The sequence below is a fragment of the Danio rerio genome, chromosome 11, assembly GCF_052040795.2.
Source record: "Danio rerio strain M-AB ecotype USA chromosome 11, GRCz13ab, whole genome shotgun sequence".
Classification (NCBI taxonomy): Eukaryota; Metazoa; Chordata; class Actinopteri; order Cypriniformes; family Danionidae; genus Danio; species Danio rerio.
This window is the reverse complement of record NC_141031.1, coordinates 32,476,106-32,495,283: the sequence shown is the minus strand read 5'-3', so window position 1 is coordinate 32,495,283 and position 19,178 is coordinate 32,476,106. Positions and strand designations below refer to the sequence as shown.

At 42.5% G+C, this 19,178-nt stretch overlaps 1 protein-coding gene across 2 annotated transcripts in view; it reads right to left on the bottom strand.

Annotated features, from left to right (window-relative positions):
* The window catches only part of grpr (gastrin-releasing peptide receptor), a 64,419-nt gene that overhangs the window by 8,945 nt on the left and 36,296 nt on the right, over nt 1-19,178 (bottom strand). Inside the window, exons 1-2 of one of the 2 annotated variants that reach the window (XM_087273856.1) lie at nt 13,863-14,370; nt 6,411-6,762 (exon numbers count right to left, since the gene is read on the bottom strand). In XM_087273856.1, coding sequence (XP_087129982.1) covers nt 6,411-6,762; nt 13,863-14,257 — 747 coding nt within the window. In that variant the 5' untranslated portion in view covers nt 14,258-14,370. Of the gene's footprint in view, nt 1-6,410; nt 6,763-13,862; nt 14,371-19,178 lie in introns of those variants that run through there. The other variant, XM_087273857.1, reaches the window with a different exon arrangement.

Sequence of the window (19,178 nt, the reverse complement as noted above, 5' to 3'; positions counted from 1 at the left end):
ATTCTTTATACTTATATTATACGTACAGAAAAGTACACTGTTATTTCACTGTACTTTTGTGGTACTTTGCAGGTTGTAAAAAAAAGCATTTCCAAAAAAGTTTAGGTACTCCTGATTGAATGCAAATGTAAAAAAAAAAAAACACATACAGGCTCAACAAAATTAATTCCCATTGCTGTTCATTTTGTTTTACCTTTCTTGACTTGCATTTTTTGAATCATCTAGAACGTTCGAGGTTACTAAAGTAACCCTTCGTTCCCCGAGGAGGGGAACGGAAGCACTATAAGTGGATTTGATTGTAAAATCCACGCATTGGGAGGTTCGGTTCAGAAGCTACTCGTCTGAAAGAGTATTGAACGGGCCAATTAAGAATGAATTGGCAGCGCAAGCCTGCGCAGGTGAGCGGCATAAGCAATCAACTGAGTATATAAGCTCACCTGGCGCAGCAGACGCTATCCTTTTTAAGCTGAAGAGACTTTCAACAGCTAAGGGACAGTCATTATGGCGACGGAGTATAGTGCTTCCGTTCCCCTCCTCGGGGAACGAAGGGTTACTTTAGTAACCTCGAACGTTCCCCTTCGGGGGGAACTTCAGCACTATAAGTGGATTTGATTGTAAAATCCACGCATTGGGAGCCCATTGAAAGCGCCATAATGACTGCACCTTACCAACACCCGCGATGAGGAGATAGTCAAGCAAGCGTGACGCACCCACATCATGGGGGGCGCGGTCCTCCAACGTGTCCCTGGCCCTAATTTATCCTACTTCAACAGAAGTTTTATGGATTTATATATATTTTTTGGGGTGTCGTGAGCATCTAGATAATTCTAGGAAATACGACAGTACGTTGGGAAGCGTGCAATCCCGATAGGGAGGACGCTGCGGAGGCCATCCGTTACCCAAGGGGGGATAGATGGCAGAATTTACATATGGACTAGCCCTAAAAAGGGGGAGTACGCATAGCAAAAGAGTGGTTAGCGGGGAGGGAAGACACGGGTCCGCCCAGGGGGGGGGGACTTAACCGTGGCTGAATAAGCATATGGGATCGCCTAGTGGGGACCACGCATAGCAGACACCTTTACCCAAAACGCGGGCTGACCAGCGGGCAGACCTACAACGTAGTGGGCCAGCAAGTGACTCCTCCGCTGAGTCAGTGCTGGGGGCCACGGAGGAATCTGCAGGGCTCACCTGACGGGGAACTTTACTGACAGATAAAAAGGCGCACGTATCTCCGTGTTAGGGAAAATGGCGCAGCAAGCGTGTTTCAACACCCTACCGAGTTGTTTCCTCAATCACCAAGGGTTACCTAATACCCTTGAGGAAACCGGCTCCACTCGCAGATTGTAAAACCTTGCAAATGTGTTGGGTGTCACCCAGCCCGCAGCTCTACAGATGTCTGTTAGAGGGGCGCCGCGTGCGCGCGCTCGAGAGGATGCGAAGCTCCGAGTGGAGTGCGCACGCGCTCTCGGGGGACGCGGCTCATCTCGGCTCTGATAGTGAAAGAAAGGCATCCACAATCTAGTGGGAACTTATTTCGGTACGGCACTTCCCTGCTGCCGACCGCTATAACAGACGAAGAGCTGCTCAGATGATCTAAACTCTGAGTGCGGTCCGGATAATACGCAAAACGCGAACTGGACAATAAATAAGGGCTGGGTCTGCCTCCTCCGAGGGCAGCGCTTGCAGGCTCACTACCTCGTATTAAAACGGAGTGGTAGGAACCTTGGGCACATATCGCGGGCGGGGTCTCATACGTGAGAGAAGCCAGCCCAATTACAGGCACGAGTCACTGACCGAAAAATGCCTCCGGGTCCCCGACCCTCTAATCGATATCAACGCGACCAGCAGAGCTGTCTTCAGGGACAGAAATATACTGAGTCGAGGATCGAAGGGATCTGACGCGGCTTGTGTAGCGAGGGCGAGATCCTAAGAGGGCATGAAGGGGGGCGGGGTGGATTAATTCGCTTAACGCTGAGGAACCGGATGATGAGGTTATGCGTTCCCACGGTGCTGCCAGCCACCGCGTTATGAGAGCGGAGATGGCAGCCACGTAACCTTGAGTGTGGAGGGCGACAGCCTGCTCTCCAACTTCTCTCGGCGTAAAGAAAGCACAACGCTGATCTGGCAAATTACGGGGGTCTTCTCAGCGAGAGACACACCATTCAGTGAATAGACTTCACGTCAGGGCATAGGCGCGCTCGGGGAGGGGGCTCTAGCCCGAGTGACGGTATTAGCCACCGCAATCGGAGGTTACCTAAGTCTTCCTCGCGTCTAAAAATCTCTTCAAAGATCGGCGAGGGTGCCAGGTGGTGCCCTGTCCCTGAGAGAGTAGGTGCTCTCTCGAAGGGACTGCCAGGGGAGGGCTATCGCGAGGGAGAGCTCTGACATCCAGGTCCAGTTGAGCCAGAGGGGCGCAACCAGCAACCTGTTCCTCGTCCTCCCTGACCATGCACAGTAACTGCGCGAGCAGGCTCACTGGGGGAAACGCGTATTGCGCGTGCCCCGAGGCCAGCTGTAAGCCAGTGCATCCGTGCCGAGAGCACTCGGTCAGGGAAAGAACAACTGGCAATGAGCGATCTCGGGGGAAGCAACAGATCGATCTGGGCTTCCCCGAATCGCGCCCATATCAGCTGAACAGACTCGGGGTGGAGTCTCCATGCTCCAGGACGCAAGGCTGCCGTGAGAGCGCATCGGCTGCACGGTTGAGCTTGCCTGAATATGAATGGCGTGCAGCGATTTCAGCCGCGGATGACTCCAGAGGAGCAGACGGCGGGCGAGCTGAGACATGCGGCGAGAGCGCATACCCCCTATACGGCTGATATACGCCACCGCCGCCGTACTGTCCGTCCTGACCAGCACGTGTTGCCGCTCCAACACCGGAAAAAAACGGTGGAGAGCGGGGAACACTGCCAACAGCTCCAGGCGATATGCCAATGCAACTGGGTACCTTTCCACAGGTCCGCAGCCGCATGCCCGCAACGCACAGCCCCCCAGCCCGTGTTGGAAGCGTCTGCTGAAACGACAACAAGACTGGACGCCTGTTCTAGAGACACCCAGGCCTGTAGGAACGAGGGGTCGCTCCAAGGGCTGAGGGCGCGGCGACACAGCGCAGTAACAGAGACTCGGTGTGCGCGCGCGTGCCATGCGCGTCTGGGGACTCGATCGTGAAGCCAGTGCTGAAGTGGTCTCATATAGAATAATCCGAGCGGCATGAAGCGGCTGCGGATGCCATATGCCCCAGGAGCCTCTGAAATTGTTTCAGTGGGACCACTATTTTACTGTCGAGCTCTCTCAGACAGTACAGCATCAGCTGAGCGCGCTCTCCGGAGAGGCGCGCTGCCATGGTGACCGAGTCCAGCTCCAGCCCGAGAGAAGAGATCCTCTGCACGGGGGCGAGTTTGCTCTTTTCTCGGTTGACCTGAAACCCCCACAGGTGGAAGTGCCAGAGCACTTTGTCTCTGTGCATAATCAACTCTGTGCATAATCAAAAGAGAGGGCAATTCAGCCAGTCGTAAAGAAATTGAGTATGCAGATGCCCGCGAGCCGAAGGGGCGCTGAGGCACCCTCCGCGGGCTTGGTGAGGACCCGCGGAGACAGAGAGAGCCCGAAGGGGAGGGCTTTGTATTGCCAAGCTCGACCTTCAAACGCAAACCGCAGAAACTGTCGGTGGCGAGGAAGAGTGGAGACATGGAAATACGCGTCCATCAGGTCTAATGCTGCAGACCAACCCAGAGGACGAACGCACCGGAGGATGCGCTTCTGCGTGAGCATTCTGAACGGCAGCTTGTGCAGGCAGCGGTTCAAAACGCGCAGATCTAGGATTGGCCGTGACCCACCGCTCTTTTTGGGCACGATGAAGCGTGGGCTGTAAAACCCGCTCTCCATCTCGGCTGGAGGGAGCGGCTCGATTGCATCCTTCGCCAGGAGGACAGCAATCTCCTCTCGCAAGACAGGGGCGGACAGGGGGCTGACCCTGGTGAATACACACCCGTGACTTGGGGGGCCGTTTCGCGAACTGAATCGCATAGCCGAGTCTGATTGTGCGTATGAGCCACCGCGAAGAGCTGGCCCGCGCTAACCAGGCAGGCAGAGCTCTCGCTAATGGACTCATCGCTACAATCGCTGACGTACCAGCAGTGGGGCAGCGCGGAGTGGGTGTGCTGATCCGGGAAGCTCGCGGGTCCCACGGAAAAGCTGGAGGTGGGATATTTGCTCTCACTCCAAACCCGAGCTCCGGAGGGGAGGCTCGAGGGGTGGGAGAAAGGAGACCGTCCTCCCAGCGCTCGTGAGCCACTGGCGAAACGCACCGAATCTGCAAGCTAGAAAGCATAGCGTCCCAGACTGGCAGATTTCGGGCTGTCACATCTGGGGAAGTGAAAAGTGCCCTTTCATAATGTTTTCATGGCAGTAAAAAGTGCCGTTGGAAATGGGGCCCCGCCCTCCAGCGGGGAAAGAGCAAGTTCCCTCTTCTCCAGATGGCCTGTCCCAGGGGCGCTTCGCGGTCCGTTGCCGGACTTAGCGGCGTTCTGGGCAGGGGGGCTGCCTGCTTCCGAGGTGCCCGACGCGCTCGCTTCGCCTTAGGCGTGTGCGGGGGCGGAGCAGCTCTCGTAGGCGGACGCCTTCGGCGAGGAGCAGGTATGAATGGCACGGCGGGCGGAGCGGGCTACGGACCGCCGATAAGACATCACCCACCAACTGCTCTCTCACCGCCTTGAATTCCTGGGTGAATTCACAGACAGTGTCGCCGAACCTGGCTGGGGATATGGGGAAGTCAAGAAAGCGGACTTTGTCGACTTTGCGCATATCAGCCAGGGGTGGCGCTCCTGGACCACTAATGTGGACATCGTCCTCCCCAACGCACACGCAGCGGACTCAGTAGTCCGAAGAGCTAAGTCGGCGGCGGTGCGAAGCTCGTAAGCCTGGGTTGGACCCACCCTCGTGCAGCTCGGCCAGCGCCTGCGCTTGGTAGCGCTGGTAGGTGGCTATCGCATGCAAGGCGGAAGCAGCCTGGCCCGCAGCTATGTAAGCTCTAGCTCCGAGGGAGGTAGATAACTTACAGGCTTTGGATGGGAGACGAGGCGGACCCCGCCAAGAAGAGGCGCCGCGCGGATTTACCGCCATCGCGCACTCAACCTGAGGAATCGCCACATACCCCCTGGCTGTTTCACCGTCAAGAGTGGTTAGGGTGGAGGAACACGCAGCACGAGCAGAAAAAAGTGCTTTACAAGACCGCGTGAGCCTACTGTGCACCTCCGGGAAGAAGGGAACGCCCCTCTAGTCGGTCCGGCCGCGGAGCTGGGGGATAAACCATCTCCAACCCACGGCCGAAGCAGCCCGGGAAAGCACGGCTAACATGTCCGTTTCAGGATCCGTAGTGACAGCGCTCACCAGCCCGAAGGGGGCGAGCGGGTCTGGATCATCATCGGACAATGAAAGCCCACCCTCCGATGCCGCGGTGGACATCTGGTCTCCGGTGTCATCGGGCGTAAGGGCTACCATCTGTTAGACGGATCGCTTCCTCCGCCCGAAGCTTGGATGGAGCGCTTAGAGGAGCGGGAGGTCCGCGGGCCCGTGGGCGACGGATTATCTCTCGCTGAAACCCTCAGATCTGCCCGAGTGCCCGCTGCAGAGCAGGGGACAACTGGGGTGGTTCGCCTTTTTGCAAAGGCTAACCGCGATCTTGCGCAACAGTCATGGCATCGCAATGACGACATGAACTGCCCGCGAGCAGCGCATTAACATGCTGGACCCCCAGACATGTAACACAGTGCCCGCGCCCATCATCCGAGGACAGGAAACCACCGCATCCAGAAACGCACAGTCGGAGCGCCGTCCTGATAAGGACGTGCTGCACGACTGTGTTGCTCTTTCTGTGAAGTTTGCAACTTTATACGCACCGCTCTGGAGGACCGGACCCAAAGAACGCCAGGCAAGGGAGAAACCCAGCTCGACCGTCTGCCACTGCGTGTACACACTCTGGACCGGGAGAATGCTCTCGTTCGCTCAGAATCGCTGGTCACAGCAGGAGGAACCCTCATCGACTCGATCAGAAAGTCTCTGAAGCGAAAAGGATAGCGTCTGCTGCGCCAGGTGAGCTTATATACTCAGTTGATTGCTTATGCCGCTCACCTGCGCAGGCTTGCGCTGCCAATTCATTCTTAATTGGCCCGTTCAATACTCTTTCAGACGAGTAGCTTCTGAACCGAACCTCCCAATGCGTGGATTTTACAATCAAATCCACTTATAGTGCTGAAGTTCCCCCCGAAGGGGAACCACAGTTCTCTCTCTCTCCTTCAATGTTCTACTGCCAGACAGTCAACTATATCTCAGATGACCAGAGCGTGTCTAAATTAACAGTAAATCTTCAATTTTGGATGAACAATCCATTTAAATCTGACCTCTAAACTCACCTGTCTCCGAATGTGTGTGTTTCCCTCAACAGGCATGTTATTGGCACTCTGAATCAGACTCCTTGCAATGAAGATGTAGTACACAGAGATAATGAAGAGAGGAATGATGTACAGAATTAGAAAGGAGGCCATGGAATGGATTTTGGGGTGCAGGTCTCCAGCGTGAGGGTACGGCGCACATGTTTTAAAAGTCTCATTGGTTTGAGGGATGTGGAAGGTGTGAAGATCAGAGAACACGGCCTCGGGGATGGCCAGGACCATAGAGAGCATCCAGATTGAAGCGGCCCGCAGACAGACCTTTAGTGAAGCTTTAGACGACTGGATATCCATTGGTTTGACAATGGCCTTGTATCTAAGAGACAGAGAAGAAGCCCAGGGACAACAGGAGTCATTTTAATTAAGACTCGAACTTTGAAGATGACATTTAATTTGAGAATGAGCACACATTAAACAGAAATGATGACTATTTGGTGCAGAAAATGTGACTAATTAATGCATGGGACATTTTAGATGCATCTCAATCTGCTCCCTGGCATCTAAGGTTGTGGATGAGTATGTCGTGAACATGAGAACAGGAACTGGTAAGGGCAGTGATGAGCTTGGTTCACTAAATATTGGCACACTATAGTGTAAAATCGAAAAGCTAAAATTATGTCATTTCGAAATAGATCTGGCCAAAATAAAGTTCTTTTTGAGTTTGTTTTGACAGTGTGAAACAGCTAACCAACGCAAAGTTCTATTTGCCCTCGAACGAACAATAAAAAAAAGAAATTTGTTTGAAGTACAGTGGTCCCTCACTATACTGCCATTCACCTTTCGCGGCCATGTAGTTTCACCGAAAAAGGGTTGTAACTGTACGCTGCAAGACCATTGTAGAGGCAGGGGGGGTTGGGGGGTGGACCTGGACCAAAGAAAGTTGTGTGCCACAAGTCACCAACTTTTTGCGGCGCCCACCTATGATTCAGGACACTGATCATATTTCTCCCGTGCCATCTGAATAATTTCATTTTATTGAACATGTGAATGTGCACGTCTGGTGTGTGTTACTTCAAAATGTCATGTGCGCAGCGCATCTGGTTTGCAACCCCCTTAAAGATGGAGACTGCTTTAGTTTTGTGGATAAGTGACTGCAGGAAAAAGAACATTATGCGGGATGCCAACATTATAGCATTAGCATACCACAGCATTAAAAACCTTTTGCTGACAGAGATGAACGTTTGCTCCTGACAACAGGTTTTGATCTTTGGTTTCATTCTTTAATACTGAACTTATTTTTCTATGAAAGTTTGAACTCTGAGAGTGTTTAAACAAGAGGGAAAAGTGTCAAAATGTTAATGCCTGTCTAAGAAAAGTGTATAAAGTGTGTAGTGAGGGGTTTTACAGCCTTTGTAGATCCTCGTGATAGGTGATCTTCAGAGGATCCGTTTACAACAGGCTTAAAACATCTATAATAATTGTAAAAAAAAAAATAAATGTGACTGCGTATTTTACCTATTTTTAGAAACTAACTAAAAATTTAATTAATAGAATGAGGAACCACTGTATAACGAGGCCCTAAGTGTAATACGAAAATGTCCTTGAAGTACGACAACTTTTTGTTTATACTTTTGTTTTGAAATATATTCATTTTACGACATTTTTAAAAGTACATTATAGCTAAGTAATTTAGTTGCATTATATACCAGCAGCAACATTTGATTTTGTTTGCTAGATTGTTATTAAACTGTCTACTTATGTTTGTTCATGTTAAATATGAATAAGTAGAACTTTTTTCTTTTAGAAATACATCCCTCGTTTTGTCATTATGTTTAATGATTTAGATCACATGATTAACGAGAACGCTACCTGTTTTTCACAGTGCATCATGGGACTTTATAGGGAATGAACATTTCAGTCCACTAGAAAAGATTGTGATTGAGAAAACCCTACAATGTTTGACTCCCTGATCAATGCCCTGACTAAATAATCTTGAACCAGGCCGCATCCTGAGCAGATGATGTGTCAGTCATGGAGAAGCGAAGAGCATGAGATTGATTCCTGAAGGACCCCAGTGACATACGAGTCTTCACATTGATCTCATGGGCAAGCCTGAACATCCAACAGTGACCTACTCACACTTGCAGCTTCTCCACTATGGCTGTCCAGTGTTCTCCAGCTTCCAGCGCCTAGACTGCAGCTCTGCACAAGAAGTTTGGCCAGAGGAAAAATTATCATGCCCAACTGAACCTGGGTTCTCTCTAGGTTTTTTTTTCCTTCTCTTCAGTCAATTGGTGAAGTTTGTTCCTCATCACTGTCGCCACTGGCTTGCTTTGTTTGGGACTTGTGGAGATGCGCATCAATGGATTTGCCCCTCAGTGTTTGGACTTTCAGCAGGAAAATTTAACCACATAAAACTGAACTTAACTGAACTTCAATTCTGAAAACTGGACTGACACAGTTACAATTGACCATAATCTTCTATATTAAGCTGCTTTGAGACAATCTACATTGTAAAAGTGCTACAGAAATAAACATGAAATGAATGGAATTGAATACTTAACAAGGGAGCTGACTGAGACACACCTTTAGTGAGGTCTGCAGTTTTATCTGGACTGTTGTATGAAGTTCAGTTCAGCTGGATTTAGTCTAATATCTCCAAACCTCTGCTAGCATAAATATGAAGTAAATAAAAGTGCAAAAAAGCATCTCTAAATGCACATAACGCACTCAACCTTTAAGCAGATGAGCTACAGCAGCATAAGAGAATAAGAAGAGATAATAACATTAAACTGAGAGTACAATTCACCCTGGCTTGGAGATTTATATAATAAAAGAATGGAAAACCTTTTTTTCTGGTCTGCTGCAGCACACAGACGATAGAGCCAGAATTTGGTAAAAGCAATATGAAAGCATGAATCGATTCTTTATTTTTCTTGTGCTATTTTCTTGGCACACTTTGGGCCATTTAGTGCCGACTGAACATCACTTGCCTTTATGACCAAAGTATACACATCGGGTGATGGCTCCTTCCAGAATATGTTTCATGTCACTCAGAGTTCACTGTACTAGCTCAAAGTGCATTCAAACAGCCCCACAACCACTAAATCTCAATCCAACAGAGCTCTAAACTTATTTCTGGAGGGCTTGAATCAAACACACCAGAACAAGCTAATCAAGGTCTTATACTTCAAACTTCGAAGTTGGAGTTAAACTCTGCAGGGACACCGGCCCTCCAGGACCAAGATTGGTGACCCTTATTTCAAAGCATCTTTGGGATGTGATGGAACAGAAGTTTTGTCAAAATTGTTCCCAGCAAATTATTAAATATTTACTACAAAGAATTAAAGCAGCTCTAAAGACTAAAAGGACATTTTATATTGCTGTAACCGCAAGCCTACATTATGACATAACATATGCATATTTCTATATCTATATCCATATACAGTTTAAGTCAGAATTATTAGCCTCCCTGTTTTTTTATTTTATTATTTATTTTTTTCTCTATTTTCTTTTTAATTAAGAGAAGATTTATTTAGCACATATCTAAACATAATAGTTTTAATAACTCATTTCTAGTATTAGATTTATTTTATCTTTGCCATGCCATGAATTTTCAAGACACTTCTATACAGCTTAGAGTGACATTTAAAGGCTTAACTAGGTTAATTAGGTTAACTAGGCAGGTTAGGGTAGTTAGGCAAGTTATTGTATAACGATGGTTTGTTCTGTGGACAATTGAAAAAAAAATTAGCTTAAAGGGGCTAATATTTTTTTTCCCTGAAATGGTTTTTAAAAAAAAATAAAACTGCTTTTTTTCTAGTCGAAATAAAACAAATAACACTTTCTCCAGAAGAAAAAATATTATCAGACATACAGTGAAAATTTTCTTGCTCTGTTAAACATTATTTTGGAAATATTTAAAGAAGAAAAAAAAACAAAGGGGGGTTAATAATTCTGACTTCAACTGTATCTAGTTTGTAAAGTTGTGGTTAATCTTGTATCTTGTAACTGATTAGTTTAGTTCATACATTCTTGCATTTACAAAAATAAAAATTTAAATAAAAAATAATAATTGAACTTCACATGTGTAATCAAGTATGTAAAACATGTTTGAAACACAGGAAACTGTTTCATTTGAATCTCACATCCTCACAGGTTTTTACATGCCTCCATGTGTTCACATGATCACAATTTCAAATAAAAGGTATTCACTTTCTTATTATGTGTGTTTCACATGTGATTTTTACATGTATCATATAGTATGTTCAGTGTTTTTGCTTTAATGTGAAAAATCCATTATGACATTTTTGTAGCGATTACAAGCTTATGAGAGTGAGATTGACCAGATACTTGAATACTTTGACTGACCAGAAAATACTTTGACTAACCAGTGTTATTTTTCCATTTCCAATCATCTGCTGCTATCACACACACCATGTCACACTTAGTATTTAAATATGAATGTTTCAAAATTTCTTTGGGATCCATTATTAATAATATTTTAAAAAAATAAAAATAATAATAATAATAGATACCAAAGCTACAAAGCTACCAAAGCTATAAACTGGGCAAGCAGTATTGTACTTTCTTGTGAAATGGTCATGGTTGGGTTGTGACCATCAATTCCAGAAAACCCAGGTGATACCAGAGGTTATTCTGTAAGTGAATGTATACTGTCTATATAATGATTGATTTAAAGTACCATCTGCCATCTGTCCACCTAAAAGCCTCTCCAATGCTAATCAGATTCACACCACATATAACCTGGACCTGCCTTTTTCTTTAGACCCATTTAGACATTCTATTTTTGTTATACCTGTACGTCACATTTAATTTGGATCACATGCATTTGAACATGAATTCAATATGAATTCAATACAGGTTACATGCTGTTCGGAAGCAGCTTTTCAAGGAACAGTGCCCTGCAAGCCCTCTGTGAGCAAATTGACAATGTCAAGGAAAGACATACAAATACTGGAAATGACTCATGAAAATCTGACAAACCTTATGCCCTGTTACTTTGAAGACTCTTAAAGGGGTAGCTCATCCCAAAAAATAATTTTACTCATTAGTTATTTACTCTCAAGTGGTTTCAAACCTTGAGTTTCTTTCTTCTGTTGAATGCTGAGATGTTATTCCGAAAAATGTTTTAAAACCTGTAACCACTGACATCTTAAGTTTTTTTATCAACCCCATCACCCCAAAATGAACTGGTTCTTTTTTTAAATCTAGAACGTCTTGACCCAAAATTGATCCATTGCTCTGGAGGTGCGCTTGTTACTCTTGAGTGATTTAGCATCAACACTAACAGGCAGAGGAAGCGGTTCATTTTTCTACATCATTAGCCATGCTATTTCTCCATTTCCATTCATCTGCTGCTCACATACTACCTCAGAAGAACAGACAGACCAAGAAGGCAGAAAATTGAAGCCTGGTGCATGCGGAGGACAAATACAGATGTTGACCTCAGAACAGAATAGAAGTTATTAATTTGATAAAGCAGAAATGGCTTGAAATTATACACTCAGCTTGTCATAAATGACAAACATGTTAGATTTTGCTGGGTTTTCACAGCATCATGTGTTTTTTATTTTGATGCAACGACCTCATAATTAAAAATGATACGATGATGATATGCTTTCAGTAGTGTACTGGGATTTTTAAAAGTACTTTTTAAGTATATTTTTATAATCTTTTTGTATACAGGCTTATATTTTACATGTTGACTTGTCACAGAAGATCACAAATAGATGTGTCCATATCATTACTGAAAAATTTCTTTTTTAATCGATTATGATGGAAACCCAGATTATTCATCTACAAACCCCTAACCATCTTTATCTAATTATTTGGTTAATCTCACACTGACTTGTAATAATTATAAACATTATCAACCTGGATGGCTGTGCAGCCTAATGGTTAGGTAGTTAGACTTGTAATTGAAAGGTTGCAGGTTTGATTCTTGGTCCCGGCAAAAATTGAAGCTAGAGTAAATGCACTCTCTCCATCTTCAATACTCAGTCAAGGCACCTAACCCCTAATTGCTCCCCTGGTGCTGGAAGCAATAGCTGCCCACTGCTCTGGGTGTATGCTCAGTGTGTGTGCACTTCTATGGTTTAAAAGCAGAGGACCAATTTCAAGGATGGGCAAAACCACACTTGACAAGACTCACTTCACTTTACTAAACACAAATTTACAGCCTTTTTGTTTAATTTGCCATTTAACAACCACAAACTGTTTTGTAGCTATATTTGTTTAAATAGACTTATCTAATCTAATGTCTAATGTGTTATGTAGATGTAAGAAGTAGTTAAAGTATTTTTAAGAAGAACAAGATTGATCACAAATCCTATAATTAAGTGACAGACTTTGAAGGTAATTAATGACTTTCACATTTCAATTTCTTCCTGCTATTTAAGAGCTAATCAATTGTGAAAGCTAATGTTCCATTTAACTGATTCCCCGTCATTGCAGAAACATTGCATTAGTGCTTTGTGGACTGCTTGAGTGATTATTTCATGGAGCTTCTTGATAATTAACACTTAAAGAATTAGTTATGAAAATGACATTTACCCTCATTACACATTCAGACTTTGTTCTGTTTTGACACAAAAGAGATGCATACATTTTTGATGCATGAAAGGAAGTTAGCTCAGACATTAACATTAAGATTTATTAGTGACAGAAATGTTGTATAATGTGTCTAACATTTTCCCATTAAATTTTTTTGCAATGATTTTAGTTCATTTGCATATTTGAACATTAAAAACACATAAAAAGTGCTGCTGCTATTTTAAAAAGAGCTGAATTAACACAATTCATGTTTTTATTGGGGACAACTTGATTATTTTATGTCCAATCCACTTAAATTGGTAAAAATTAAGTTTAATTAAGTTAACTTTTTTTTTTTATTTTGTGTTGGGACATGAAGGAATCATGTGGAACTCAGCATTTTTATTAATAAATCTTTTTTGTATTTTATTTTATTCATTTTTTTGTAAATTTAGTTAATTAGTATATATTTGAACACAATACCTTAGAAACTTTGACCTTTTAGACATTGACCATTTTTTCATTTTAAAATGAACATTTTTGAGCAATAATTTAATAATTTGATGCTTTACATTAACCAAGTACATTTATTATATTCCATTAATTCCAGTTCGGTTTTTATATTTAGAATTTTAGAAGCTATCTTCGGAGCAATTGTAATGTGTAATATAGAAGGCACTTTACAGAAAGGGAGAAAAAAATGTAGGCAAAAATATTATTTAAAAATTCTGCACACCGATTAATTAATGAGAAGCTGCTAATTTAGAGAAGAAAAAAAACATTTGACTAAAATAACGTTACTTAACTTCTAAGAGCAAAATTCAAAAACAGATTCTGATTGCATTCTGAGGGTTAAAACAAAATTAAGTTTCTAATTTCTAAACCATTAACGCGTTTATAATGTAAACCTATATTGAATACCTGTCCGCTGCCAGCGCTGTGAGGGTAAACACCGACACTCCAACCGAAGTCAGCTGGATGAACGGGATGAGTTTGCAACCCATCCGCCCGAAGAGCCACTCATCCGCCAGGAACTTGCTGGCATCCACGGGCGCGCAGGTGACCAGCAGCAGCACGTCACCGAGAGCGAGACTCGACATGAACAGATTAGGCACATTGCGCATGGATTTGACAATGCAAAACGTCCTAATTAGCGTCACATTGCCTATTAGTCCAGCGGTGATAAGGAGCGCGTAAACGGTGGCGATGATGATGCCCGAATGCAAGTGTGGATGCTCGGGTACGGCGCTCGTGTTGCTGCGCTCCGGAGAGTCGCCCAGAAACTTTACAACGGGAGTTAATGTGGCGTCAGACATGATATCAAATCATTTTTGAATCGCAGGTGTCCAATTTTGACGAATACTTTCGTGAATGGGGTTTATATGGTGATCCGGTGATACTTCCTCTCCTGCGCTTCCTGTGCGCAAATGGAGAGCCCATGCGAGGTTTGGCTCCTATATGCCAAATTGATGCGCCTGCGCTCTCAAGTATTAAGAGTCATGCGTAAATCTGCCTGCAAAGAGGGATTTAGCGTGTACCGAAGAAAGTCTCTAAAACCAGAACTAAATATAACCTGTTTTCTGAGTGAGTGCACCTCTAAAATTAAAAACTTATATATATATATATATATATATATATATATATATATATATATATATATATATATATATATATATATATATATATATGAAGTTCAGATGACAATTTAGATTTAAAATGAGCATTTTTCTCTGACTCGTGTGTAGGATCAGTCATTTCGTTGTTATGAAGATAAATAGTTTTTTTAATTGCCTTTAAAGTAAAATTAATTAATACATTTTAATTTCGGCTTAGTTTCTTTATTAAACAGGCGTCGCCACTGCGGAATGAACCACCAACTAATCCAGCATTTGTTTTACAAAACTATTAGACTCCACTTAGAGGCTTTTGCATTTAAATTCTCCATATCATAAATAAATAAGACATTACAGAAAAAAAAAATATTTGAAGAGTTTATGCAAAAACCTCATTGATATTTGATATTTTCCTCTAAAATTAACTTTTTTCTCCATCTCTTATCATGGCTGAGAGAGCTTAATGTGTTGCAATTTAAGAAAACACACACAGTTACAAAAAACACCAGAAAATCAAGAAAACATTGTCATCACTTGACAGCTGGAAATCCTCACAACACAAACACTAGGGCTGCACGACATTAGAAAAACCTAACCTTGTGATATTTATTTATTCCGCGATATATATTGCGATATTAATATAATTTCAATGAGTTGTATAACTATTTGGGAAGAATTTATCATTTTAAATTGATTGGCGTGATTAAGGAAGTGCATAAAATATAATAATCAATCTACAAGCGTAGATAAATTCAACAAAGAAAATGTACAAATTAAATAAACAGCGTTTTACTGTTTTTTCTAGGAGTCTAGCATTTTTCAGTAATTGAATAATCAAATGTAATGCTGTTTCCCGTATTTGTCCCATATTTTCAGTCTTTCTCTGAAGAGCTGAGCCTCCCCATACGCAACCCTATACTGCCGAACCACCAGGGGCCGCCCCTTGCTCTTAAATATGAGTCTGTTCTGTGCTTTTGCTTTGTTTAGGAATAAAAACATAAAAACACTTACGAATAAATATAAAAAACGGCGCGATTCCCTTTTCTTTTTATTACAGATGCTGTCGCCACTCCTATACAATCCTCAAAACAGTCATATAATGCATGTGCATGACTGTCAGCTGATGCGCTCCATACTGATAAATAGACGCTGCTTCCCTAACGGTTTCTGTGCACACGATTTGAAGCGGAGTAAAAATGTCTGGGTTTTGGGTGCGTGTTTAAACAGACATATACACATAATTAATAATAATAACATATAAAAATGTTGATCTTGCTGTTTTTTTTTTTCAAACACAACTAATTTCGTCTTAAATGAGCATAAAAAGCTAGGAAAGCATTCAAGTGCTTCCATTACGTGTGCATTTTTAAAGTGACACCTGTTATTTATAGTAATAACACAAATCTAAATAAATGAGAGATTCATTCATTGCTCTTAAATCAGAATGTGTAAGTTTTACCAGCCTGATCTCATGAGAAAACATAAGTATTTTAAGTTTTGCCAGTTTAGTGGCTGATTCGTACGAATTTTTACGAGTTCAGTCGTACGAAATTGTACGATTTTAAAAAGGAGGCGTGGCACCTAACCTCACCCCTAAACCCAACCGTCATTGGGGGATGAGTAAATCGTACTAAATTGTACGAATTAGATCGTACGAATTCATGTGAATTAGCTACTAAATCTAAAAGTTACGAATTGCCGTGAGATTGTGTTGGTTATACAGTGGAAAACGGCTAATGAGATTTGATAGCTCATTCTATTTATTATATTAGCTATTAATTTTAATAAGCTGAACTATTTGCAAATGTATTTGCTACTAATGTATATATTTATTTTACATTATACTATTTGCAAGTGTTGTTGAAAATGCAGTGTTTTCAAAAATTGTTTGTGTTGTGAGAAAATGCTGCATGTTTTATTAATTTGTTTGCATTAATGTAGTGCATTTAAAAAAAAAGTGTTTGCATTGAGAGGTTTTGTCAAACGGATCTTTAATTTTACTTTTATAGTGATGAGTAAGTTCTTTTCGTTGCCTTTAAAGTGAAATAACTGAACATAAACATAGGATATTTATAAAAATGTGCATCTATAACATATCATTTAAGCATTTAACAGTTTCTTGCATCTGAACTCATCATTTTAACATTAAATCTGACCCTCTGAGCACAGGAGCAAACACTAAAAGCTGAACAATCTTTTAGTCTGCATGATTTCATAACATTTCTTTGAGATGTGGGATAACTATAATAATAACAGTAATATATACTCATTCATTAATTCATTTTCTTTAATCCCTTTATTATTGCGGGGTCACCACAGCGGAATGAACCGACAACTTATCCAGCATATGTTTTACGCAGCAGATGCCCTTCCAGCCGCAACCCATCACTGGGGGGAATTTAATATATATTGTATATGATTATTCCCTAGTTGTGTGGCTGTGTATAAAAGGTCACCTACATCCCCTGGGAACAGTGAATCCATGAATTTTAACATTTTCCCAGCCCAGCAACAGGTTGATGTTTTTGACACTTCCGTAATCCTCTAACAATATCCAATCCTAAAATAACAAGCCTGCTCACTGAAATCTGACATAAACATGAAAAGCTCTCAGTTTGTTCAGTCACTTGGTGAATGCTGGTGGCAGCCAGCGACCTAACCATGAAAATGGTCTGAAACTGAAGCACATAGAGAGTGGCCAAAGTCATCCGGTCTCCATAGAAACAGATTTTGTATTTAGTGCAAATTAATGGAGCGCGGTTTGATGTGTTCCCCTCAAAACAGATTTATCTCAAAAAGGAAAAAGAAAACCAGGCACTTAGCATGCCACGGCTAGTGCCATTTGGATGAAAATAAATCAAGGAAATTACTCCACAAAGATGATCACATTTAACTTTTAGATTTCCTGTCTTGAATCAAGGTTGTTGAGTGTATCTGTTTCTATCCACCTCAGGAATGGCCTGGATGCATTTATTGAACAATAACTGAACAACATGTAGTGTAGATTTTCAAGGAAGAAGGTTTCAAGTACCGTTCATCCACATGATGAAAGATCAGTCTGAAGCACAGAAAAGCTTTTACAGCTCTTTCCCATAAACTAATGCCATAGTCAAAGCCATAAGCATCAACATCATGAGCTACTACCTAGGAAGATTATAGCGAATGTGTGGGTCCTGCTGCTGAGAGAATGGATAAAGTGTGTCTTGCGATAACAGCTTATCGTCACCAAGTGAGAATGAATAGGGCACCGACTGAGCCCCTATTATGTCAGCAAGATAATCTTGTATTACATGAAGAGAAAGGATGACACACAAAAGGCATTTCTCGAAAACATCCTTCCACCAGGCTTCCCTCTTCCTACACCTCCACATATTCTCTTTAATTTGCCAGTGAAATTGCCACCTTGGATTCGCTCTAAAATGCGCTTTACAATCAAAACGCTATGCTGTTCGCACTGGGCAGGATGTCTGCTGCCTGCTGCGATAATACAGCAATGCTGCAAAATCCACTCCACAATTCTATACAATTAATGTAGTATGTCCGAGAGAACTCGTATACACTGCTGGGGATGTTTCATGGTTCTGCAGCTATACACTGTAAAACCCAACAGTCAACTTTATCAAATAAAATGAGTGTAGTTAACTCAAAGTGTACTGAAATTTTATTCTACTCATTTGAAAAGAGTTTTGAACGCAGTGTTGAAGGTAATGAGTTATTCAAATACCTCATTACTCCAACTTAAACTGAGTAAGTTCACAGTACTCATTAGGATTAGTTTTTGAACTTAAATGGTTTGTTGCAATCAGTTTCCTCAAATTGTTTGAGTTACCTTAACTTTTTGGGTTGGTGCATTTCCCATTATTTACCAACTAAAATTGTAAGTGACATGGTTTACAGTGACATGGTTTAGCAATTTTTTGTTTCTCAAATCCAAATATCCAAAAATCTGTCAAATTTATGGTAGAAAATGGCAGCTGAGGTTTTTAGAATTGAGTTCAAGATCACAGCCATCTTCATTTTGAAGAATTCCCCCTACACTTCTACTCCTCTTTTCTTAGTTGGTTGGCACGGTGACCCACTGGTTAGCACTGGCACCTCACAGCAAGAATGTCACTGGTCCTACTAAGCCAGCAGACGTTTCTGTGTGGAGTTTACAAGTTCTTCTCATGCTCACATGGGTTTCCTCCCATCGGTCAAAAACAGACAACTTAAGTCAAATGATTAAATCAAAATAGGCATCTTGAATGTGCTATTACAGTAGTTATATCTCAAGAGCAGTCTCTATCTGTTTAGTTTTCACGATCTACCTGAGCTCAAACTCCCCTCTCAGCCTGCAACGGGAGGGAGCCTTAGGGTCGAGGACTTTATGAGCTCAGGGCTCTCTCCCCCGACAGCATGCCAAACACGCTTAATAATGAATCATAAGCGTAAGCATAAGTGTGAACTGTTGAAATTAGTTTATTCATTAATAAACCTCAAAAAATTAATGAAAACATTATTTATCAAAATAAGATGTAATATAAAAATTTTAGTATAAATAACTGCTGAAAAAAATAAACCAAAAGAACAACAAAAATAGAGCATAAAAAGTGAAAAGTGTCATGCAGGGAATTCTGGAAAAATC